A 25,492-nucleotide genomic window follows, 5' to 3' on the forward strand; every position below is an offset into this window, starting at 1 on the left:
TAATGAAAAGATGGATAATCTTATTGAGGAGTATTATCATATTTGGCTGGGGAGGGGGTTTAGGGAAAATTGCAGGAAGCTTGAAAAATGACGTTTGGCAAGATTGCTGTGAAGTGGATGCAGTTTTGGGAGGGGAAAGGTGGGCCCAAAACAAGGAGGAGAAGGAGGAGGAAGAAAGAGATGAGGTGGGGGTGGAGTGAGGGACAAAGAGAAGCTAGCCAGGTGGACAGAGACGCATTCAACCTGGAAATGACTGCAGCTCCATGCCGATAGCTGCGAGCAGGGAGCAGACCGTGTGAGGACAGGGACACAGGATGGTGAAGTGCTGGAAAGATTCAGACAACAGGTCAGAGGATGCACAGTGCCCGGTGAGTAGAACATCTTTAGTGTTTAGTTTGAGTTTCAAGGCACTGTTCGACTTTCTCCTAACTTGTTATGTGTGTTTCTGAAGGACGGGGGCTCTACTGTGTCCCCCAAGTCCCATTTTCCACACAAGGCGTTCTGGCTCAGCCTCTCTGCTTCTCTGCTTCTCATCATCATCATCCTCAGCATCACAGTAAACCTCAAACTGCCAACATCTCACTTTCAGGTGTGTGTCAGCATTATTCATTCAGAGTCTATGTAAACTTTCGGTGTGTTGACCAGTGTCTGTGTTTCAAGTCTTCACAGATTGTCCGATTCACAATGCCAGATCAGAGTGGAGCTCTGATCAACCAGTCAGCTTCTGTGGACCAAAAGAACCACACGGTGACGTTTTCTGTGACCACACCAGCCAATCAGACGTCAACTGTGCTCTTTGATATCAAACATGTACGTCCAGGTTTTTGAAGGAATGAAAACAAACAAACACAGAGTTCAGCAGATCATCTAATTGGATGCTGTTGTGTTGCAGGGTTTGATATGTTACAAACCTGCAGATCAGCAGAGCTGCTTGCTGCGGAAGATGGAGAAGTCGGATTATGACAACGTGCACTCTCTTCTCCAGGAGTCAACACACAAGGTAAGAGGAGGCAACGCTTTACCAGGAAGAAATTCTGCTGTCAGATTAGAAAGTAGTGACAACCTACTGATACTGTTACACAAACATTACCGGAAGATGTGTGGAAATGACTTTTATCATTAAGGTATTCAAAATTCTGAGACATTTCAAATGATCATAGATAAAGAAAAAATGAAAAGAGGGTTGCCTAAAGACTATTAAAATATGGGAAATTGCTAGATAAAACTAACTAAACAACTGTCTGCCAAGAGACTAAAATACAATTTAACACAAAAACTATACACATCAACCTTCATAAAGACTCAAAACAAAATTGAAGCAAGATAAAAACTTAAAAGACTCATGAAAGACCAAAAAGAGACAAAAATAATGCTCTGAGACAGAATGATTGAAAATAAATTACATAGAATATTAAATTTTGCAACTACTTTGTGTTTGTACTGAGTTATTTTTTTCTAACAAAAAATCTTGTCGTCCTGCCAATGCAAATGTCATCACCTTTCAATGTTTGCTATTAAAAATGAAAATGTTTTTTTTTTTTTTTTTTTTACCAACTATCAATCATCTGGTCTGTCATTAACCTGTTGTTCTTGTATTTAGGCTTTCAAAAACGCAAAACAGAAATGGCTAGAAAGACACAAATGACTACAAAAAGACAAATAAAACAAAAGAGAAGAGTTCATTTTACAGAGACCCAAATACCTGAAAGAAATATATGTATCAGAGAGAAAAAAAACTTCAAGGAACTGAAAAAATGACGACAAAGAGACAAAAAAAATCTCCCAAAAGATTTTATTGGGCTCGTAGAAATTACAAACAACTGCAATGGCACAACACATAACTTCAAAGAGACACAAAACAACCAGCAGGAGCGAGAGGCAACAGATGTGCAAAGAAAACACAACTACAGAGATCACAACTACAAAGATGACAACAAAAGTCAGACAGACAACTTCAAAAGCACTGATGACTTTAAAGGTTCTTAAAACACCAACAAAGATAAACATATAGCCCTAATGATTCAAAACATTTTAATTATGTTGAAATGCTGATTCAGCATTTCAACATATTGTTATCCTACTTTATTATTATGTTGAAATGCTGACTCAGCATTTCAACATATTGTTATCCGGTGACTTTATTAGGGGCTCGGGCTTCGAACGAGCCCCTCTCCTGCATAGCAAGCTATGCAGGAGAGGGGCTCGTGGCGAAGCCACGAGCCCCTAATGCTCTTCCGTTCGCCTCTTTTTTCTTCTTCATCTTCCGGCCAAAATTTCGGCTCGCTACTCCTCCAAGGGCTTTGAGAAAACCCCCACAAATTATACATCAAAATGTGCGGCTCGGCCGGGAATGGTGGGCTATTATTTTTTTCACCGATTCGCCGAATTTTGGCCGACTTATTGGCCAAAAACGGCAAAAAATCCCTCATAGAGAATGAATGGGGAACCTAGGAATCTCTCCCTCTCGCTGCCCAAAATTTCCACTTTCTATGAGATGCTAAGACTTTGGCATACTTCCACTTACAGGCACCATTTTTGCACTAAAATGTTCACTGATCTTTCAGCTCTATGAGTATGACTTTACTTTTTTGATATATATTAAAGTTTTTGAGATTTTACTGTTGAAGCAACATAAACTTTTTGGTTTTTGCCCTGACGTCTCAACTCCTCCTGTGCGGAATGTCTGAAAGTAGAGTGAGAGAGGCGGCTGATGACAGGTTGCAGCATTCTCCAATGAATTGTCATAACTTCCAAAATCTTCACAGCAGATAAATAAAAACTACATTACGAAGTTCCCTGACATCTCCTGCTTCTTACAAAGGGAGTATTTTACCCCAAAAATGTACTGTTTTGCCAAAAAACGCCTCAGTGTGAGTGAAACCGTCACATCCCTGTAATCTGAAGTAATGTTAAAATCTGACCTATATTTCTCATCAACTTGATTCCTAACTACTTTTATACATCACCCTCCTGCGGTCAGTTCTAATCCTACCAGCTTGTAAAGCATATCATGTTGTTCATCAGAGTCTCCAGATTCTCACAATGTTTTTGTTTTTCTTCTAGCCCTTAGGGTTTCAGCGTAAATGCAGTTTGTTCGGACCTATGTCTAGCCCAAAAATCCAGCTTAAGATCAGTGGATACAAAGGAGTTCCAAAGTTCAACTGCCACTTCACACTCATTATGACATCATGATGATCACCATGGTAACCACACAGCTGTGGGTAATCACTGATTAGGTCTTTGAGGGACAGGGAAACACATGTGTTTCTTTATTATGCCTAAACAGCCAACCCAAACTTTCTTATACACACATACACACGTACAGCCAACCCATACACACACACACACACACACACACACACACACACACACACACACACACACACACACACAGTTTTTTTTTCTGGGATTGTAAAATATGTCAGGACGTAGAGTCAAGAAGTGATTAGACTCACAAAAGAAAAATGAAGTTATTAGTTTTGATACCTAGCGCCACTCAGATTCTCCCAGAATCCCTCACAGTCTGTACTGCGCAGACTCTGGCTGCACAACTGCTGCCAATGGCCGCGCCTTTGACGGAGGTATTTTGGCTTAAGAACTGTGCAATTGTAAATGGCGGAGCCACGCTATCCACTATACAGTCTTTGTTTGTGACATATTGCTTTGAAACTAGAATAGTATAGATATGAAAGTGTACACGCACACACACACACACACACACACACACACACACACACACCCACACATGAACCCCCTTTCCTTTCAGTACTCTCTCTCTCTCACCCTCGCGCTTTGTCTCCCTCTCGCTGCCTCTCGCTCCCTCTCGCTCCCTCTCGCTCCCTCTCTCCCTCACACACACACACACACACACACACACACACACACATGAACCCCCTTTCCTTTCAATACTCTCTTTCTCTCTCTCACCCTCGCTCTTTCTCTCCCTCTCTCTCCCTCTCTCCCTCACACACACACACACACACACACACATACACACACACACTCACACACACACACACACACACACACACACACACACACACACACACACACACACACACACAAACACACAAGTACTTTAACAAGTTCTCAAGAGCTTATTTGGGGTTAAGGATTTGTAATCAGCCACTCTCCCATGTCTTGTGAAATGTAGGTGTATATTTGTGACATAATGTTTTAGGGCTATAACAGTAAAGATATGAAAGTGTGCGCGCGAAGCGCGCTTCATTGTGCATGAGGTAATTTGACACCTGTTGAATAAGAAACAAGAAATGTTAAGAAGTGTTTCGCTCTGTAAGTCCAAAACAAGTTCTGGTGACATCTGTGTTTCTGAACATTTCAAGATATGAATGTATGCGCGCGAAGCGCGCTTAATTGTGCATGGGATAATTTGACACCTGTTCAATCAGAAGTCAGTACAAAACAAGGTCTGGTCACATCGGTGTTTCTAAACTATTTAGTGAATGCAAAAAGCCCGGCCGCCGCCCGAGCCCCTCTCACGATTTCCGTGGAAATTGTCTAGTTATGTTGAAATGCTGACTCAGCATTTCAACATATTGTTCTCCTGTGACTTTATTCTTTTTTTTCTTCTTCTTCTTCTTCTTCTTCTTATTCTTCCGTACGTTTTTTGGTTCGCTAAAACTCCTTCAAATTTTGTCCTATTTTCACCGTTCAAATTTTAAACTATTCAGCTTCTTCTGGAGATGTGTGCTATGACTCTTGTGGTATTTAACCCTTAAACTTTTTGAATTATTCAGCTTTTTATGAAAATTATGCTCCATCTGAAATGCATTGGAAACTTCAGCTTCTCTTCAAAAATCTCCTTCAACTTTCAGAAGTTCTAGCCTCCTCATACTTCCACTTACAGACTTCATTTAAACTTTAAAATATTCACCTATCTTTCCACTCTCCAGGTTTTTGTCTGCTCTTAAATATCTTTTACTGTTTTTGAGATTTCACTGTTCGAGCAACATAAACTTTTCCCACTTTGCCCTAAAATCTCAGCTTCCTTGAGTGCAATCATCGTTAGTTAGAGTGCGACACACTTTTGCAGAAAGGTTGCTGCTGTCTTTGAAAGAATTGTCATAACTTCTTAAATATTTACAGTAGAAACTTAAAAAATACATCTAACAGTTGCTAATCTTGTGCTGCTTCTGACAAAGTGGTTTTTAAAGCAAAAACATCAAGCACCTTATCACAAAATGACCAGCTGTCATGAAGTTTTTACACCCTCAAGCCATCTACACCAATGTTAATTCCTGAGGAGTTTTCTCAAACATCAGTGGAATTTCCCTCATTTGCAAACTGCTCTCAATGACACAGTTCTGCATCTTCATACATGAAAGTTGCACCTTCAGCTTCCCCAGGATCTTGTGGTTCTTATGGTGTGTTTATTTTTATTCTAGCCCTCACGGTTTTGGCAAGATGACAGAAGATTCAGACTCTTGCTTCACCACAAAATGCCCAGAGTAACACATGAGCAGGGCAAAGTTCTGCAGCTGCAGCTTAATTGCATGTCTCCTTGACAACCTTTGATCTCATGCAGCTGTTTTTACTAGCTCATCAAAACATCCAGGAACAAAGACACACATGTACTTCAGTTACTTATAATACCATACCTCCCCCTTTGACTTAATCTACATGCTCCACTATTCATACAACCTTTTCCCACACCTTATGATTCTCAAACTGCTACTTTTTCTCCTATTACTAGTGCTACATTAATCTCTGTACTGTTTTGTCCCCTATTTCTCCTACTTCTTCTCTCCATTCCACACTGTCAGCTCTGGTTCATATCTTAACCCCCTTTTTTTAAACATTTCAAATGATTAAACTTTATTTAAAACATTTTATTGACAAAAAAAGAGACTCAAATAATCTTCTGATCCACTGCAAGTCATTCAGCTTCAACTGCTTCTACCTTCTGCAGACTTTGACTTAAAGACCTCATTAACACATTAAACTGGCCCTTTTACCCTTAATCCTATTTACACATTAGTCATAGATTTCTGCTTTCTTCTACATTTTTGAAAATTTCACTGTTTGATCTTTCTCTTATTTTTATTCTTTTATTTTAACTGTGTTAGGATGATTTAAATTTCCAATATATCTATTAAACCTTTCATCTCATGCAGCTGTTTATACTAACTCATCAAAACATTTAGGAACAAAGACACACGTGTGTGTGCTCTTTCTGTCCCTCACACATCCCAGACCTTTACATGCAGTGATATTTCCATCACTACTTCAGTTACTTAAAATACCATACCTCCCCCTCTTGAATTAATCCTCATGCTCCACTATTCATACAATTTATTCCACAGCTTTTACTTGTCAAACTACTGCTTCTTCTCCTAATATTAGTGCTTCATAAACCTCTGTATTTTTTCCAATTTCTGCTAATTGTTATTCTGTCCATTCCACATTTTCAGCTCTGCTTCACATCTTTAGCCTTTTTAAAACTTTATTTAAACAATTTTACCAACAAAGACAGACACTAAAATAATCTCCTGATCCACTGCAACTCCTTCAACTTCAACTGCTTCCACCTTCTGCAGACTTTGATTTGAGACTCTGTTCACACATTACTGTCCCTATTATCCTTTATGCTATTTACACATTAGTCATAGATTTCTGATTTCTTACTTCTGAATTACTACTCCTTCTTCTAATACTAGTGCTACATTAACCTCTGTACTTCCCCCCTATTTCTGCTACTTCTTCTTCTCTCAATTCCACATTTTCAGCTCTGGTTCACATCTCAATCCTTTTCTTTACATTTAAATGATTTAACTTTATTAAAAACCTTTTACCATCAAAAGCAGAGACTGAAATAATCTGCTGATCCACTAAATTAAAGGGCCAAATCATGGTCCTGGGGACCCCCTGCCCAGCATATTTTAGATGTTACCCCTCTGCAGCACACCTGATTCAAATGAATGGCTCGTTATCAGGCTTGAGCAGAGCTTGATGACGAGCTGATCATTTGAATCAGGTGTATTGGAGACAGGAACATAAAAAAACATGCAGGGCAGGGGGTCCCCATGACCAGGATTGGCAAACACTGCACTAAAAGTCCTTCAACTTGAACTGCTTCTACCTTCTGCAGACTTTGATTTGAGACTCTGTTTACACATTAAACTGGTCCTATTATCCTTTATGCTATTTACACATTAGTCATAGATTTCTGATTTCTCTTTTTAAATTACTACTTCTTCTTCTAATATTGGTGCTACATTAACCTCTGTACTTCTTTTCTGCTACTTCTAATTCTCTCAATTCCACGTTTTCAGTTCTGCATCACATCTATAGCCGTTTTTAACCTTTAAATCATTAAACTTTATTTAAACAATTTTACCAGCAAAGACAGACACTAAAATAATCTGCTGATCCACTAAAACTCCTTCAACTTCAACTGCTTCTACCTTTTGCAGACTTGACTTATGTGATGTCCAAATTCTCAGTTCATACTTTGTTCAACTATTTAGCTGTTTTCTTTCACATTTTCAGCTTTTTCCACTAGCATTTTCATTTCTTCAGCTTCAGCATTTCAACGCATTTCCTGCAAGGAAATGCAATTTCTCTAGTTAGGGGCTCGGGCTTCGAACGAGCCCCTCTCCTGCATAGCAAGCTATGCAGGAGAGGGGCTCGTGGCGAAGCCACGAGCCCCTAATGCTCTTCCGTTCGCCTCTTTTTTCTTCTTCATCTTCCGGCCAAAATTTCGGCTCGCTACTCCTCCAAGGGCTTTTAGAAAACCCACACAAATCATACATCAAAATGTGCGGCTCGGCCGGGAATGGTGGGCTATTATTTTTTTCACCAATTCGCCAAATTTTGGCCGACTTATAGGCCAAAAACGGCAAAAAATCCCTCATAGAGAATGAATGGGGAACCTAGGAATCGCTCCCTCTCACTGCCCAAAATTTCCACTAACTTTAAGAGGCTAAGACTTTGGCATACTTCCACTTACAGGCACCATTTTTGCACTAAAATGTTCACTGATCTTTCAGCTCTATGAGTATGACTTTACGTTTTTGATATCTATTACAGTTTTTGAGATTTTACTGTTGAAGCAACATAAACTTTTTGGTTTTTGCCCTGACGTCTCAGCTCCTCCAGTGCGGAATGTCTGAAAGTAGAGTGAGAGAGGCGGCTGATGACAGGTTGCAGCATTCTCCAATGAATTGTCATAACTTCCAAAATCTTCACAGCAGATAAATAAAAACTGCATTACGAAGTTCCCTGACATCTCCTGCTTCTTACAAAGGGAGTATTTTACCCCAAAAATGTACTGTTTTGCCAAAAAACGCCTCAGTGTGAGTGAAACCGTCACATCCCTGTAATCTGAAGTAATGTTAAAATCTGACCTATATTTCTCATCAACTTGATTCCTAACTACTTTTATACATCACCCTCCTGCGGTCAGTTCTAATCCTACCAGCTTGTAAAGCATATCATCTTGTTCATCAGAGTCTCCAGATTCTCACAATGTTTTTGTTTTTCTTCTAGCCCTTAGGGTTTCAGCGTAAATGCAGTTTGTTCGGACCTATGTCTAGCCCAAAAATCCAGCTTAAGATCAGTGGATACAAAGGAGTTCCAAAGTTCAACTGCCACTTCACACTCATTATGACATCATGATGATCACCATGGTAACCACACAGCTGTGGGTAATCACTGATTAGGTCTTTGAGGGACAGGGAAACACATGTGTTTCTTTATTATGCCTAAACAGCCAACCCAAACTTTCTTCTACACACATACACACGTACAGCCAACCCATACACACACACACACACACACACACGTGCGCGTGCGCACAAACACACACACACACACACACACACACACACACACACACACACACACACACACACACACAGTTTTTTTTTCTGGGATTGTAAAATATGTCAGGACGTAGAGTCAAGAAGTGATTAGACTCACAAAAGAAAAATGAAGTTATTAGTTTTGATACCTAGCGCCACTCAGATTCTCCCAGAATCCCTCACAGTCTGTACTGCGCAGACTCTGGCTGCACAACTGCTGCCAATGGCTGCGCCTTTGACGGAGGTATTTTGGCTTAAGAACTGTGCAATTGTAAATGGCGGAGCCACGCTATCCACTATACAGTCTTTGTTTGTGACGTATTGCTTTGAAACTAGAATAGTTTAGATATGAAAGTGTACACACACACACACACACACACACACACACACACACACACACACACACATGAACCCCCTTTCCTTTCAATACTCTCTTTCTCTCTCTCACCCTCGCGCTTTGTCTCCCTCTCGCTGCCTCTCGCTCCCTCTCGCTCCCTCTCTCCCTCACACACACACACACACACACACACACACACACACACACACACACACAAACACAAGTACTCTAACAAGTTCTTAAGAGCTTATTTGGGGTTAAGGCTTTATAACCAGCCACTCTCCCATGTCTTGTGATATGTAGGTGTATGTTTGTGACATAATGTTTTGGGGCTAGAACAGTAAAGATATGAAAGTGTGCGCGCAAAGCGCGCATCACTGTGCATGAGGTTATTTGATACCTGTTGAATCAGAAACAAGAAATGTTAAGAAGTGTTTTGCTATGTCAGTCCGAAACAAGATCTGGTGACATCTGTGTTTCTGAACATTTTCAAGATATGAAAGTGTGCGCGCGAAGCGCGCTCCATTGTGCATGGGATAATTTGACAACTGTTCATTCAGAAGTCAGTACAAAACAAGGTCTGGTCATATCGGTGTTTCTAAACTATTTAATGACTGCAAAAAGCCCAGCCGCCGCCCGAGCCCCTCTCACGATTTCCGTGGAAATTGTCTAGTTTTTTCTTCTTCATCTTCCGGCCAAAACTTTGGCTCGCTACTCCTCCAAGGGCTTTGAGAAAACCCCCACAAATTACACATCAAAATGTGCGGCTCGGCCGGGAATGGTGTGCTATTATTTTTTTCACCAATTCGCCAAATTTTGGCCGACTTATAGGCCAAAAACGGCGAAAAATCCCTCATAGAGAATGAATGGGGAACCTAGGAATCGCTCCCTCTCACTGCCCAAAATTTCCACTTACTTTAAGAGGCTAAGACTTTGGCATACTTCCACTTACAGGCACCATTTTTGCACTAAAATGTTCACTGATCTTTCAGCTCTATGAGTATGACTTTACTTTTTTGATATCTATTACAGTTTTTGAGATTTTACTGTTGAAGCAACATAAACTTTTTGGTTTTTGCCCTGAAACCTCATCTCCTCCAGTGCGGAATGTCTGAAAGTAGAGTGAGAGAGGCGGCTGATGACAGGTTGCAGCATTCTCCAATGAATTGTCATAACTTCCAAAATCTTCACAGCAGATAAATAAAAACTACATTACGAAGTTCCCTGACATCTCCTGCTTCTTACAAAGGGAGTATTTTACCCCAAAAATGTACTGTTTTGCCAAAAAACGCCTCAGTGTGAGTGAAACCGTCACATCCCTGTAATCTGAAGTAATGTTAAAATCTGACCTATATTTCTCATCAACTTGATTCCTAACTACTTTTATACATCACCCTCCTGCGGTCAGTTTCCATCCTATAGCTTTTTAAACCACATCATCTTGTTCATCAGAGTCTCCAGATTCTCACAATGTTTTTGTTTTTCTTCTAGCCCTTAGGGTTTCAGCATAAATGCAGTTTGTTCGGACCTATGTCTAGACCAAAACTCCAGCTGTAGATGTGTGGTGGATTCAAAGGAGTTCCAAAGTGTAACTGACAGATCACACTCACTGTGACATCATCATGATGATCACCATGGTAACCACACAGCTGTGTCTACTGACTGATGAGGTCATTGAGGGACAGAGAAACACAGGTGTTTCTTTATTATGCCTAAACAGCCAACCCAAACTCTCTTATACACACATACACACATACAGCCAACCCATACACACACAGGCGCATGTGCGCGCGCACAAACACACACACACACACGCACACACACACACACACACACACACACACACACACATACAGCCAACCCATACATACCCATGTGCACACACACACGCACACACACACACATACAGCCAACCCATACATACCCATGTGCACACACAAACACACAGACACACACACACATACACACACACACACACACACACACACACACACACACACACACACACACACACACACACACACACACACACAAGTACTTTAACAAGTTCTCAAGAGCTTATTTGGGGTTAAGGCTTTGCAACCAGCCACTCTACCATGTCTCATGACATGTAGGTGTATATTTGTGACATAATGTTTTAGGGCTAGAACAGTAAAGATATGAAAGTGTGCGGGCGAAGCGCGCTTCATTGTGCATGGGATAATTTAACACCTATTCGATCAGACGTCAGTACAAAACAAGGTCTGGTCATATCGGTGTTTCTAAACTATTTAATGAATGCAAAAAGCCCGGTCGCCGCCCGAGCCCCTCTCACGATTTCCGTGGAAATTGTCTAGTTATGTTGAAATGCTGACTCAGCATTTCAACATATTGTTATCCTGTGACTTTATTCCACTTCTTCTTATTCTTCCGTACGTTTTTTGGACCTTTTCACAGCCTTCAAATTTTGTCCGATTTTCACCGTTCAACTTTTAAACTATTCAGCTTGTTTAGGACATGTGTGCTATATCTTTTCACTTTTCTGACTATTAAACTTTTTGATTTATTCAGCTTTTTCCAAAAAAATTTCTCTATGTTAAACAGATGGGAAATGTCAGCTCCTTCCTTTAAATCTCCTTCAACTTTAACAAGCTCTAACTTCAGCTTACTTCCACTTACAGACTTCAATTAAACTTTAAAATGTTCAGCTATCTTTCCTCTCTTCAGGTTTTTATCTGCTCTTAAACAGCTTTTACTGTTTTTGAGATTTCACTCTTCAAGCAACATAAACTTTTCCCACTTTGCCCTGAAATCGAAGCTGCTAGACTGCGGAATGTTTTCAAATAGAGTGAGAGAGGCTGCTGCAGTAAGGTTGTGCGAATCTCGATCGAATCGTCATAACTTCCAAAATCTTCACAGCAGGTAAATAAAAACTACATCACGACGTTCCCTGAAGGCTCCTGCTTCTTACAAAGGCAGTATTTTACCAAAAAAATGTACAGTTTTGCCAAAAATCGCCTCAGTGTGAGAGTAACGCTCATATCCCTGTAACCTGTAGTAATGTTAAAATCTGACCTATATTTCTCATCAACTTGATTCCTAACTACTTTTATACATCACCCTCCTGCGGTCAGTTCTAATCCTACCATCTTGTAAAGCACAGCATCTTGTTCATGAGAGTCTCCAGATTCTCACAATGTTTTTGTTTTTCTTCTAGCCCTTAGGGTTTCAGGGTAAATGCAGTTTGTTCGGACCTATGTCTAGCCCAAAAATCCAGCTTAAGATCAGTGGATACAAAGGAGTTCTAAAGTTCAACTGCCATGTCACACTCATTATGACATCATGATGATCACCATGGTAACCACACAGCTGTGGGTAATCACTGATTAGGTCTTTGAAGGACAGAGCAACACATATGTTTCTTTATTATGCCTGAACAGCCAACCCAAACTGTCTTACACGAACACATACAGCCAACCCAAACACACACACACAAATACACACACACCAACACACACACACACACACACACACACACACAGACACACACACACACAGACACACACACACACACACACACACACACACACACACACACACACACACACACACACACACACACACACACACACTCACAAACATTTTACCATCCAAAACAGTGAAAAGGCAGCAGAAGATTCAAACATGACAACCCTTTCATCACACACAGCTGTTTATACTAAGTAATCAAAACATCCAGGAACAAAGACACACATATACTCCAGTTACTTATAATACCATACCTCCCCCTTTGACTTAATCTACATGCTCCACTATTTATACAGCTTTGTCCCACACCTAATAATTGTCAAACTGCTACTTTTTCTTCTTCTTTCTACCTTTCTTCTAACTAGTGCTTCATTAATCTCTGTACTGTTTTTTCCCCTATTTCTCCTACTTCTTCTCTCCATTCCACATTTTCAGCTCTAGTTCACATCATAACCCCCCTTTTTTTAAACTTTTTAAATGATTAAACTTTATTTAAAACATTTTACCATCAAAAACAGAGACTGAAATAATCTTCTGATCCCCTGCAACTCCTTCAACTTCAACTGCTTCGACCTTTTGCAGACTTTGACTTGAAACTCTGTTCACACATTAAACTGGTCCTATTCTCTTCATCCCATTAACACATTAGTCATAGATTTCTGCTGTCTTCTACATTTTTGAGATTTCACTGTTTGGTTTCTCTCTCTTTGTATTTATTTATTTTAACTTTTAAAGGCTGATTTACATTTCCACTGTATCCACGTTCTTAATCCACTCCTTTATTTTACATTTTCAGCTTTTTCCACTTTTATGCAAACTTTTCCAGCTTCAGCATTTCAACGCATTTGCTGCAAGGAAATGCAACTTCTCTAGTTAAACTTCTTATTCTTCCGTACGTTTTTTGGACCTTTTCACAGCCTTCAAATTTCGTCCGATTTTCACCGTTCAACTTTTAAACTATTCAGCTTGTTTAGGACATGTGTGCTATATCTTTTCACTTTTCTAACTATTAAACTTTTTGATTTATTCAGCTTTTTCCAAAAAAATTTCTCTATGTTAAACAGATGGGAAATGTCAGCTCCTTCCTTTAAATCTCCTTCAACTTTAACAAGCTCTAACTTCAGCTTACTTCCACTTACAGACTTCAATTAAACTTTAAAATGTTCAGCTATCTTTCCTCTCTTCAGGTTTTTATCTGCTCTTAAACAGCTTTTACTGTTTTTGAGATTTCACTCTTCAAGCAACATAAACTTTTCCCACTTTGCCCTAAAATCGAGGCTGCTAGACTGCGGAATGTTTTCAAATAGAGTGAAAGAGGCTGCTGCAGTAAGGTTGTGCGAATCTCGATCGAATTGTCATAACTTCCAAAATCTTCACAGCAAAAAAATAAAAAGTACATTAAATGGTTCACTGAAGGCTCCTGCTTCTTACAAAGGGAGTATTTTAGCAAAAAAATGTACAGTTTTGCCAAAAAACGCCTCAGTGTGAGAGAAACCGTCACATCCCTGTAATCTGAAGTAATGTTAAAATCTGACCAATATTTCTCATCAACTTCATTCCTAACAACTTTTAAACATCACCCTCCTGCGGTCAGTTTTAATCCTATCATCTTGTAAAGCACATCATCTTGTTCATCAGAGTCTCCAGATTCTCACAATGTTTTTGTTTTTCTTCTAGCCCTTAGGGTTTCAGCATAAATGCAGTTTGTTCGGATCTATGTCTAGCCCAAAAATCCAGCTTAAGATCAGTGGATACAAAGGAGTTCCAAAGTTCAACTGCCATTTCACACTCATTATGACATCAGCAAGATCACCATGGTAACCACACAGCTGTGGATAATCACTGATTAGGTCTTTGAAGGACAGAGAAACACATATATTTCTTTATAATGCCTAAACAGCCAACCCAAACTGTCTTACACGAACACATACAGCCAACCCAAACACACACAGACCAACACACACACACATACACACACACACACACACACACACACACACACACACACACACACACACACACACACACACACACACACACACACACACACACACACAAACATTTTACCATCCAAAACCGTCAAAAGGCAGCAGAAGATTCAAACATGACAACCTTTCATCACACACAGCTGTTTATACTGAGTAATCAAAACATCCAGGAACAAAGACACACATGTACTTCAGTTACTTATAATACCATACCTCCCCCTTTGACTTAATCTACATGCTCCACTATTTATACAGCTTTGTCCCACAACTTATAATTGACAAACTGCTGGTTTTTCTTCTTCTTCCTTCCTTTCTTCTTACTAGTGCTGCATTAATCACTGTACTGTTTTTCCCCTATTTCTTCTACTTCTTCTCTCCATTCCACATTTTCAGCTCTGGTTCACATCATAACCCCTTTTTTTAACTTTTAAATGATTAAACTTTATTTAAAACATTTTACCATCAAAAACAGAGACTGAAATAATCTTCTGATCCCCTGCAACTCCTTCAACTTCAACTGCTTCTACCTTTTGCAGACTTTGACTTGAAACTCTGTTCACACATTAAACTGCTCCTATTCTCTTCGTCCCATTAACACATTAGTCATAGATTTCTGCTGTCTTCTACATTTTTGAGATTTCACTGTTTGGTTTCTCTCTCTTTGTATTTATTTATTTTAACTTTTAAAGGCTGATTTACATTTCCACTGTATCCACGTTCTAAATCCACTCCTTTATTTTACATTTTCAGCTTTTTCCACTTTTATGCAAACTTTTCCAGCTTCAGCATTTCAACGCATTTGCTGCAAGGAAATGCAACTTCTCTAGTTCCAGGTTCTTCTTCTTCTTCTTCTTCTTCTTCTTATTCTTCCGTACGTTTTTTGGCTCTTTTCACAGCCTTCAAATTTTGTCCGATTTTCACCGTTCAACTTTTAAACTATTCAGCTTGTTTAGGACATGTGTGCTATATCTTTTCACTTTTCTAACTATTAAACTTTTTGATTTATTCAGCTTTTTCCAAAAAAAATTCTCTATTTTAAACAGATGGGAAATGTCAGCTCCTTCCTTTAAATCTCCTTCAACTTCAACAAGCTCTAACTTCAGCTTACTTCCACTTACAGACTTCAATTAAACTTTAAAATGTTCAGCTATCTTTCCACTCTTCAGGTTTTTATCTGCTCTTCAACAGCTTTTACTGTTTTTGAGATTTCACTCTTCAAGCAACATAAACTTTTCCCACTTTGCCCTAAAATCGAGGCTGCTAGACTGCGGAATGTTTTCAAATAGAGTGAAAGAGGCTGCTGCAGTAAGGTTGTGCGAATCTCGATCGAATTGTCATAACTTCCAAAATCTTCACAGCAGAAAAATAAAAAGTACATTAAATGGTTCACTGAAGGCTCCTGCTTCTTACAAAGGGAGTATTTTAGCAAAAAAATGTACAGTTTTGCCAAAAAACGCCTCAGTGTGAGAGAAACCGTCACATCCCTGTAATCTGAAGTAATGTTAAAATCTGACCAATATTTCTCATCAACTTGATTCCTAACAACTTTTATACATCACCCTCCTGCAGTCAGTTTTAATCCTATCATCTTGTAAAGCATATCATCTTGTTCATCAGAGTCTCCAGATTCTCACAATGTTTTTGTTTTTCTTCTAGCCCTTAGGGTTTCAGCATAAATGCAGTTTGTTCGGACCTATGTCTAGCCCAAAAATCCAGCTTAAGATCAGTGGATACAAAGGAGTTCCAAAGTTCAACTGCCATTTCACACTCATTATGACATCAGCAAGATCACCATGGTAACCACACAGCTGTGGATAATCACTGATTAGTCTTTGAAGGACAGAGAAACACATATATTTCTCTATAATGCCTAAACAGCCAACCCAAACTGTCTTACACGAACACATACAGCCAACCCAAACACACACAGACCAACACACACACACATACACACACACACACACACACACACACACACACACACACACACACACACACACACACACACACACACACACACACACACACACACACACACACACAAACATTTTACCATCCAAAACCGTCAAAAGGCAGCAGAAGATTCAAACATGACAACCTTTCATCACACACAGCTGTTTATACTGAGTAATCAAAACATCCAGGAACAAAGACACACATGTACTTCAGTTACTTATAATACCATACCTCCCCCTTTGACTTAATCTACATGCTCCACTATTTATACAGCTTTGTCCCACAACTTATAATTGACAAACTGCTGGTTTTTCTTCTTCTTCCTTCCTTTCTTCTTACTAGTGCTGCATTAATCTCTGTACTGTTTTTCCCCTATTTCTTCTACTTCTTCTCTCCATTCCACATTTTCAGCTCTGGTTCACATCATAACCCCTTTTTTTAACTTTAAAATGATTAAACTTTATTTAAAACATTTTACCATCAAAAACAGAGACTGAAATAATCTTCTGATCCCCTGCAACTCCTTCAACTTCAACTGCTTCTACCTTTTGCAGACTTTGACTTGAAACTCTGTTCACACATTAAACTGCTCCTATTCTCTTCATCCCATTAACACATTAGTCATAGATTTCTGCTGTCTTCTACATTTTTGAGATTTCACTGTTTGGTTTCTCTCTCTTTGTATTTATTTATTTTAACTTTTAAAGGCTGATTTACATTTCCACTGTATCCACGTTCTTAATCCACTCCTTTATTTTACATTTTCAGCTTTTTCCACTTTTATGCAAACTTTTCCAGCTTCAGCATTTCAACGCATTTGCTGCAAGGAAATGCAACTTCTCTAGTTATTATAAAAAGCTACTTTAAACAATGAGAAAAAAACTTAATACACAAAATAACCAAAAAAAAACAAACAAAAAAAATAATAAAGGCACATTTAAAAGAGAGAAAATAATCTCAGAGACACAAACATGTACATAAACATACAATATAAAATATAAAATATAAAATGAACACATTGCAAACAGTATCATGAAAAAAAAACGTTTAAAAATTTCAGCTTTGGGGTTTCCTTGATGCAGATGAGAGGTCTATTCTCTCCAAGTCATTCCATGAATCTCTCTTATCACACTCAGGATATCTGAGACCATCAGGCCACACATGAAAAGGGCAACTGAAGTAACAGAGAGGAGCAGTTGCCCTTTTGCCTCTCCCAGGTGTTTTTTAACCTCCGTGCCTCACTAATGTGTGAACTGGCATTTCTGACTCTGACTCAAACCTGCACCTGACTGAGCCAGCTCCTGTGGCTTTCATAAGTTGTGCATGACTTCCCTGCTGCTCCATACACAGAGAGAGGTTAAGCGTACGGTTCCTTAGAGTGCAGTATAGTCTTCCCTCTCTTACCTCCATGGCTGAATTCCTCGACACATCTGATCCCTTCAGGCCCCCTCCGGCGTGCCCGGTATCTTCTTACAGGAGGCTGCGACAGCGAGCTTTAGCAACAAAGTGGGTACAATGGTTACTCTGTGTGAGGGCTTTTCAGCCTTTTGATACTCCTCTGTTTTACTAGAATACAGCCTGGTGTGTTGGTCTGTCTGGGAAGGGTCTGCTTTGTGGAAGAAACTTGGATCCTTCATTCAGATGTCCATAATTACTGAGCCCAGTTTCCTCAAGATATGATTTGTGTGACAACCTTGAGTCCTAAGTGATTGGGCAATAAAAAAGAGTTTTGTGGTTTAAATAGAGAGCACAGATACAATCTTAGGCTGTGCAAGGATTTCTGTTTTTTTTTGTTTCACAATTGTCCATCTCCATGCATCAATAGCTCCAGTTGAGTATTTGTGAGCCTGTCCAGTGGTGTCCCATATCTCATTCAGCCCTTCAGCATTCAATCTGAGCTGCTGATTGAGGTCATTTAATCGATAATAGAGGGGATAGGGAGAGTCCCTCCACTTTGCAGCACAATAGTCCTCTTAGTTAGAAATGGGGTTGCTATGTAACTGCTTGAGCTTTAAGCTCTTTAAGTGGTTCACTATCAGAGCCAATCAGGGCCTAAGTGGTGCAATTACACAAGGCGCAAATGTCCCAATGTGCTGATGTCATTGGACGGGATCTGCAGATAATAGCAGTTTGACGTCTCTCTTTTATTTTCTTCATTTCTCTCTATTTCATTTAGCTAATTTATTGTTTCACACTTTCTCCTGCAGAGTCAGTTCCAGCTGTCAGCCAATGAGACGCAGAGACAGAGGGAGTTCCTGGGAGTGCTAGCAGACACTCAGGTGGAGGCGTCCATGCTGGACGAGCCTCTGCAGGATCTGTGTCAGGGTAGGAGCGTCCACTGGACCAGGAGGGCTGAAGGTGAGAACAGCCAGGCTCTTGATTTAGCCCAAAGACATCCTTCCCCTGCTGCCATGATGTACTGATCTGGGAGAATTGAACATATTTAATACACCAGTAGAAATAGTCTCTCTACATGCACTGTTTACTCATGCTTCTTAGCATTTGTAAGTTTTCTTCTCTAAACAGGATTGTTTCACTTCAACTTTACAGCCTTATCTTTTTTATTATTATGAAACAGTCCCAGAGCTGTTTTCTATCTTAAGTTTAAACCTTGAACCAAATAATGTTTTGAGATGGCAACCTAAAACACCTCTCCTACAGACAGCTGCCAACCAATCAGAAACAGAGTAATCAGTCTTGAGTTTAAGTTCTAGGAAGTAACTTTCTGTGCTAGTTTTGCGCCCTCTTACACAGTTGATTATTCTATAAATGTAGTGACAAAAGAATCTCACCATGCTTCATATATTACAGTAATTTCCAGCTAGTTAATTTAAAAAACTATCTAAAAATTTCCCACAGGGATTTTAAAGGCAAAAAAAAGTCAGGCTACAACTTAAATGATATCAACAATTCCATGGACTGTTTTGCTTATAGAATGTCTGGTAAACAGGAGAAACTGTCCACTATCACTACTAAGCGCCAAGGATGAAATCTTGCAAGTATGTGTCACCTCAAAGCTCCTGTGAGGAACTTTTTGTTTGCACTAATTTTGGCACCCCCTTGTGGACAAAGTGATATGATTCTTCTCTTTGCTGACCTTGCCATTTACATGTAGAAGATGTTTGTCCTGAAGAAAATAAATTCTCACCTTGTCCTGAACCTTGTTTGCAGTAGCAAATGCTAAAAAAAGATGTTTCTTCCCAGGTTCTCACAGTAATCCCCTTGATAGTGATTTTAGGTGGTAAATTAAAAATACAGGAAATGTCTGTTTTGTTATGAATGGCCTATTTTGCTAATTTGGGTCATAAAGAGACATCACCATCAATATCAGGCTGTTTCAAAGCTAAATAAAAACTCCTTACAGGAGCTTCAAACGCTGTTTTGTTAAGAAAAGGAACAAATTTTCATGCCTGGAGACTGTAAGCCACATTTTTTTTGGCACATTTCTGTAGAAAATGACTGTAAATGTTCATCCACCACAAAACACAGTGAGTGATCTCTGTTTTGTATCTCAACAGTTAGCTGTTTTTATTCCCAAAAAGTAATAATTGAGGCTTAAGAGCTTTAACTCCATTGAGTTGTGAAGGAGTTAAAGCTTCTTTGAGGGACTTTTGGTTTGTGTTGATTTTGGCGCCCCCTTTGGACAATCCTGGTGATTTTATTCTAAATCCATATCTTCTTCTTCTGGAGTAAGGTGTTGATCTTGCATTTGTTGTTTTTGTTTTGTTTCAGGTCCTGGTAAGCAAAGGCTGGTCTACTTCTGCATCGACATCTGCTTCCCCAGCAACATCTGCGTCTCTGTGTGCTTCTACTACCTACCAGAATGACCGTGCTTCTCTGCGCCTCTCCCCCCGGCAAAAGATCAGGGAAACAAAGTTGCCTTTTTAGCCCCTCTTTGAAAAAAAAAGGAAACAGAACAAAAAGCAGCTTTGACTGCTTTCCTTTGTGCCATACAGCTGCCAGTAAACCAGTGAAGCAGCCAACACTCCCAGTCCATTTCCCATCCTTCTGAGACAGGGAGAGAGGAGAGGGAGACAGGCTGTCACGGTTATCGCCAGAGCCCCTTCACCACTCCCTTCATGTGTAATACCCTCTCTGGTGGCGCGCTTCAGAGATTACAGAAGAAAGATCCCTTTTTTTGTGTTTCCTGTTGCAGTGTCATTATGTGTAACTGTTCCTTTTGCAACAGGAGTGTTTCATGCTGTCCAATAAAGGACTGTTGTGTGTATTTCTGGTCTGATTATTCTTGTGAGGCTGAAGAAAAAAAGACAACTCAGAAACTTCTAACTTATTTATTGAGCCACGGTGTCTCTTGGGATACAAATCTGTTTTTAAAGGGTATCACACCAAGAAAGTACCAAAAGATTAAAGTTCAAAGAAGCAAATTAATGATTTTAAAAGACATGGTCCTCTGAGAAAATAAATACGGTGCCTTCTAAAACAGTCTTCCTTAATGCACAGAGTGATGATGTGAGCGACATGATGCCTGCTTACCATATGATGTGTACACACGTGTTGCATTCTGATTGGTTAATAAATCCACATTTCAGCCTGGCTCTTGTGCTGAATACTTACATACACCTCAGGGTGAAGAGCCTCCTGCTCTGGGATGCTTTTAATCATTCCTTCTAATGCCAGCTGCATCAACGGGAACAGAGGCACGTCTTTCAAAGTCTCTTTTCTGTCCTCGTTTGCCTCTGCACAGACTGCATGTGAGCTCCTGTCTCCTCTCCTTATTATCTCTTTCCCTCCTCCTCCTCTTCAGCCCAGCACGCTGTCATTAAAGGCCAAACACACCACGGCTTTTTGGTGGCCACTGTATTCTCTCTTGATCTCTCCGGTCTCCACGCACCACAGGCGAGCCAGGTTGTCTGAAGAGGCTGGTGGATGAGAGAAGAGTCAGAGCCTGAATGTAAACCTACGCTCTCATCAGCTTATTAACTTCATTTTGTCTTATTGTCAAACATCTATTAGAAAGTTTATACAAAAAAATGCAACTTTTATGCCAGGTAATAGCTCAACTTGACACAAAAATTAAGCCTCCATTACTGCACTGTTAAGATCGTTATTTATTTAAGTTTACTTTTTTTTTTTAGCCTTTCTGACCTTTTATTTATCAGACAATTGAAGGGAGAGACAGGATTTAACTGGCACCCAACTTCAGGTACCATTTTATGCAATTAATTCTTCAAACATACTTCCAGTTTAGCAAAAATAAAACAGATTTTTACTTTAACCCCAAGACTAGGGCGTCAATAAAGTAATTTTGATCAATTTCAATTTGAATTCCAAGCTAATTAAATAACAAATTGCCAAATCACTCAACAACAGCTCTGTTTTCATGCTCATGTACTGACCAGTGACTATATACTGGGAGTCTCCAGAGAATGCACAGTCCCACATCCAGCCTCTGGACGTCTCTCCGGGATTGTTGCTCTTGATGCTGAGCTCTGTCATAAGGGAGAAATTGGACGTCCTCCAGATTTTACAGGTCTGATCTGCCGAGCAGGTGGCCAAGAGACTGGAGATGAAAAACAAAATCTATTTATCATCATCAACAAAAACTAGGGATGCACCAACACAACTTTTCTGCTCCTGATACTGAAACCAATCCGATACCAGAGTTAAAAAATAACCTGCATGCCGTACTGTGGTATAAGACTGATATTTCTTGACTAAAAGGCAAAAAGTGAGTATATGGAATTACTGAAGTTGATATTTCTTTAACAATTAAAATATTTAAATGTTTGCCAGCAGTTCAGTAAAAACAATGCTGAAGATTTTACAGATATTACTATTTAGCTCTAAACTTGTAATCCCTGTAGACTTTTAATGCAGCAAAAACAAGTCAGTGCACTAAAGATAACATTCCACTCCAAAACTGTATTACAAATCTTTGTTACCACATACTGTAAACTGGCAATTTAGTGAAAAAAAGTGCCAACAACCTGGAGTAAATCACAATTTAGCCTTAGTGTGAAGTTGTCTAAATACGAACAAAAATTCTAGTACAAAATAAAATACAATCTTAACAGTTTAGTAAAATCAGAATTCACCAAGAGCACAACTACCTAAAATTTGTCCAAGTCAAGCAGCTGATAGCATGAGTAAAATAAAGCATAGAGCTGGTTGCCAAACCCTGACACCTCGTAATGCAACTTTGCTTTCAGAGAATAAAGCTTGCCAACAAATCTAGTGATTTAGAAAAAACAAACTGAGAGGACTCCTGCCTTTTTATTTCTTAAGTTTTACAGTGGTGAGAGAAGACACTCACGTGGAATCGGGGCTGAACTTGCAGCGGAGCGAGTAGCGCTTATGTGCAGGGATCTTTGTCTTAGGGATCAACTGAGTCACCTCGTCTCCCATGCCTCCAGCAAGGTTCCAAACGTAACAGTTTCCCTAAACAGAAAAAAAGGGAAAGCATAAACAGAGCATTCATACACCAAAACATTTCAACATGCTTTTGAATATTCCAAGGACTGACCGAGCTGTTCACTGCCGCCATGTAACTGGCATCCGGGTCAATGTGAACAGAGTTCACTGAAACCTCTGGCTCAGGAATCAGCTGTTCGTTGTGGTCAGTCTTCAGATCCCAGATGTGAATGACGCCACTCTGGTCTCCGACAATCAGCTCTGCCTGAAACACACGTCATAATCACTCTTTACACACATTTCCAGGTAGACACTGTACTCTGTCGCAGACTTACACCCATCATTTTTACCTGGTTGGGATGCAGACACACACAGTTAATTGGAGCGTTAACCTGGAATATCCTCTGACACTGAAGGTTTCTTGACCTGGAAGAAGACACAGCAGCAGAAATCAAAGCTCTGATTTGCACAGAGTCATTTCATTTCAGCACATTAAGTTTCCTCTGTGATACCTGAGATCCCATATGCGAGCCATGCAGTCTTCTCCTCCTGTGTACATCCAGCGTCCATCCTCATGGAAGCCCACGGATGTGATGTTCTTACTGACACCGTCATAGTTGATGACCGGGTTGGGGTTGTTGGAGTTGAGGTCATACATGCGGATGTGTTGATAACCTAAGAGAGTAGAGTGTAAATTAACATGAAATAGATGGAAGATAGTGAGGGCAAAGATGGAGAATATTCTTAACTAACCTGCTGCTGCGATCATGCTCCTGTCGGGTGTGACCTCAAGGGAATTTACTTGCTGGAAGAAATGTTAAGGAAGTTGATTGTCTGGGTTTGCACCACAAAAAAAGCTGTGGATTCTGGCCCAACTTCAACTACTTCCAAGGTGGGTGAAGAGGAAAAAATAATCTAAAAAGGGTCTTAACTCCTGCAACACATGTTTCAGCGTGTGGCCTTCATCCACATTTATGTTAGCCAATAGGCCAACTGCACAGGCTGGGCATATTGACATGTGACTTCAGGCCACATATTGCCCAAGATAGGGTGTCTGATATGGGATTTGGAAGATCTGATAAGAATGGTGTTTCATTAGTGTAGAGGAGAGGTTAGGAATTGTGCCAGAGGTGGGAAACACCTCTATGTTCAACAACAACAACAAAAAAAAAAGTCATGGTCACTTCAACAAAAGCAAAATGAGGACTGCAATTTGAAAGTAACATAATTTTTCTAAACATGTACATATAGAACTTCGCACGGGTATCCACATTGCTTGGACTATCAATATTTTGGTGCAACAAGCAAAAGAAATTTTAACTTTAGGGATGAGGATGAGGAATAATGTAAGATACAGCACTCTTGACTGAGCCTATAAGCGTTACCGCATGGCAGTAATTTTTTTTTTGTAATTATCTCAGGGAGGATACAGAGTCCTGGTGCTGGACCGTCCTGGTGCAGATCCCACTGTGTGCCTGCCAGAATCGGACCGTGTGGTCGTATCCAGCCGTGGCCAGAATGACCGGGTCGCTTCCCACCGTCCCCTGATTCACATTCATGCTTGATTGCTGCTGGCTGTCACACCACACCTACTGCACAATGTGAAAGAAACGAGAAAACGTCAGCTGCAGTTTACTGTAAATAAGAGATTCAACTTTGAGCGTACAGGCTAGCATTAGCAACCCAGCTATGTTAAGGCCATGCAATTCAGACAGTTAGCAAACAGCGCTACTTAAAAGGCTAACATGAAGCAACTGGAACGACATTTCACAACAGGATATCATTTGAACTATTCGACCACACAACACGTACGTTTAAGGTAAGTTTTGAGTCCTACCTTCACTAGCTTATGTTGACAATTCAGTCCGTTCCCGTAATGTGTCCCTAAGCAAAATACGAACTTGGTAGAAAAGTTCCGCTTTGGTCAATAGCGCTTTACCACCATCTACTGATCTGCCGGAGCGCTGTAAAATGTACATAAATCTGTCATTTAAAAAAACGTGGGGGTTAGGAGCCTGTTTGGCTGTTACTTTAATTCAAACCATGGACTGCGTTGTTAGCCATTTGTGCTAACAAAACATTTTCCATTCAAAGTACAATAATTCAATACAGAAGTGAAACAAGAACCTGAAATATTACATAAATTGTTAACATGTTAATAAGTAGGTCAAAGTTGAAAAAAAAAAGGTTTTTTTTTTTTTATTTGTCATAAGCTTTAGTTGTTTTAAAATCTTGTTTAGTCCTTAAATATATGAACTGCCAGATCAACTGAACACAAAACATAGTGACATAGGAGTTCAGAAGTTTATTTGAGTTCCATCAAGCAGTTAGGCAAACAGTATTTTTAATACACAAATATATTTTGTTAAGTTAGTTAAATTAATTAGTTATTACATAAATAAATAAATAAATAAACTGTGTAGACTGAACAAACACTAACTTGTTTGAATGAATAGTACTCATCAGAACAGAACTAGAAACAGATGAAGCTGCAAACTGAAACATGTTCT

At 39.7% G+C, this 25,492-nt stretch overlaps 2 protein-coding genes across 2 annotated transcripts; one reads left to right on the forward strand and one right to left on the reverse strand.

Annotated features, from left to right (window-relative positions):
* Nucleotides 1–210: 210 nt before the first annotated feature.
* bricd5 (BRICHOS domain containing 5) lies at nucleotides 211–20,911 on the forward strand. Its single transcript, XM_074662762.1, has 6 exons — nucleotides 211–368; nucleotides 452–589; nucleotides 661–810; nucleotides 893–1,000; nucleotides 18,818–18,968; nucleotides 20,343–20,911. Exons 1-6 carry the CDS (start codon nucleotides 315–317, stop codon nucleotides 20,435–20,437), a joined length of 696 nt encoding a protein of 231 aa, XP_074518863.1. The 5' UTR covers nucleotides 211–314; the 3' UTR covers nucleotides 20,438–20,911.
* Nucleotides 20,894–24,546, reverse strand: mlst8 (MTOR associated protein, LST8 homolog (S. cerevisiae)). The gene is made up of 8 exons (XM_074662760.1): nucleotides 24,413–24,546; nucleotides 23,736–23,787; nucleotides 23,495–23,657; nucleotides 23,333–23,408; nucleotides 23,095–23,247; nucleotides 22,885–23,009; nucleotides 21,968–22,131; nucleotides 20,894–21,490 (listed from the first exon to the last, which is right to left on the reverse strand). Exons 1-8 carry the CDS (start codon nucleotides 24,539–24,541, stop codon nucleotides 21,372–21,374), a joined length of 981 nt encoding a protein of 326 aa, XP_074518861.1. The 5' UTR covers nucleotides 24,542–24,546; the 3' UTR covers nucleotides 20,894–21,371.
* Between the last annotated feature and the right edge of the window lie 946 nt (nucleotides 24,547–25,492).

This window comes from Halichoeres trimaculatus, unplaced genomic scaffold (genome assembly GCF_033239565.1).
Source record: "Halichoeres trimaculatus isolate MK-OKI-2021-1 unplaced genomic scaffold, fHalTri1.1 fHalTri1_scaffold_23, whole genome shotgun sequence".
Lineage (NCBI taxonomy): Eukaryota > Metazoa > Chordata > Actinopteri > Labriformes > Labridae > Halichoeres > Halichoeres trimaculatus.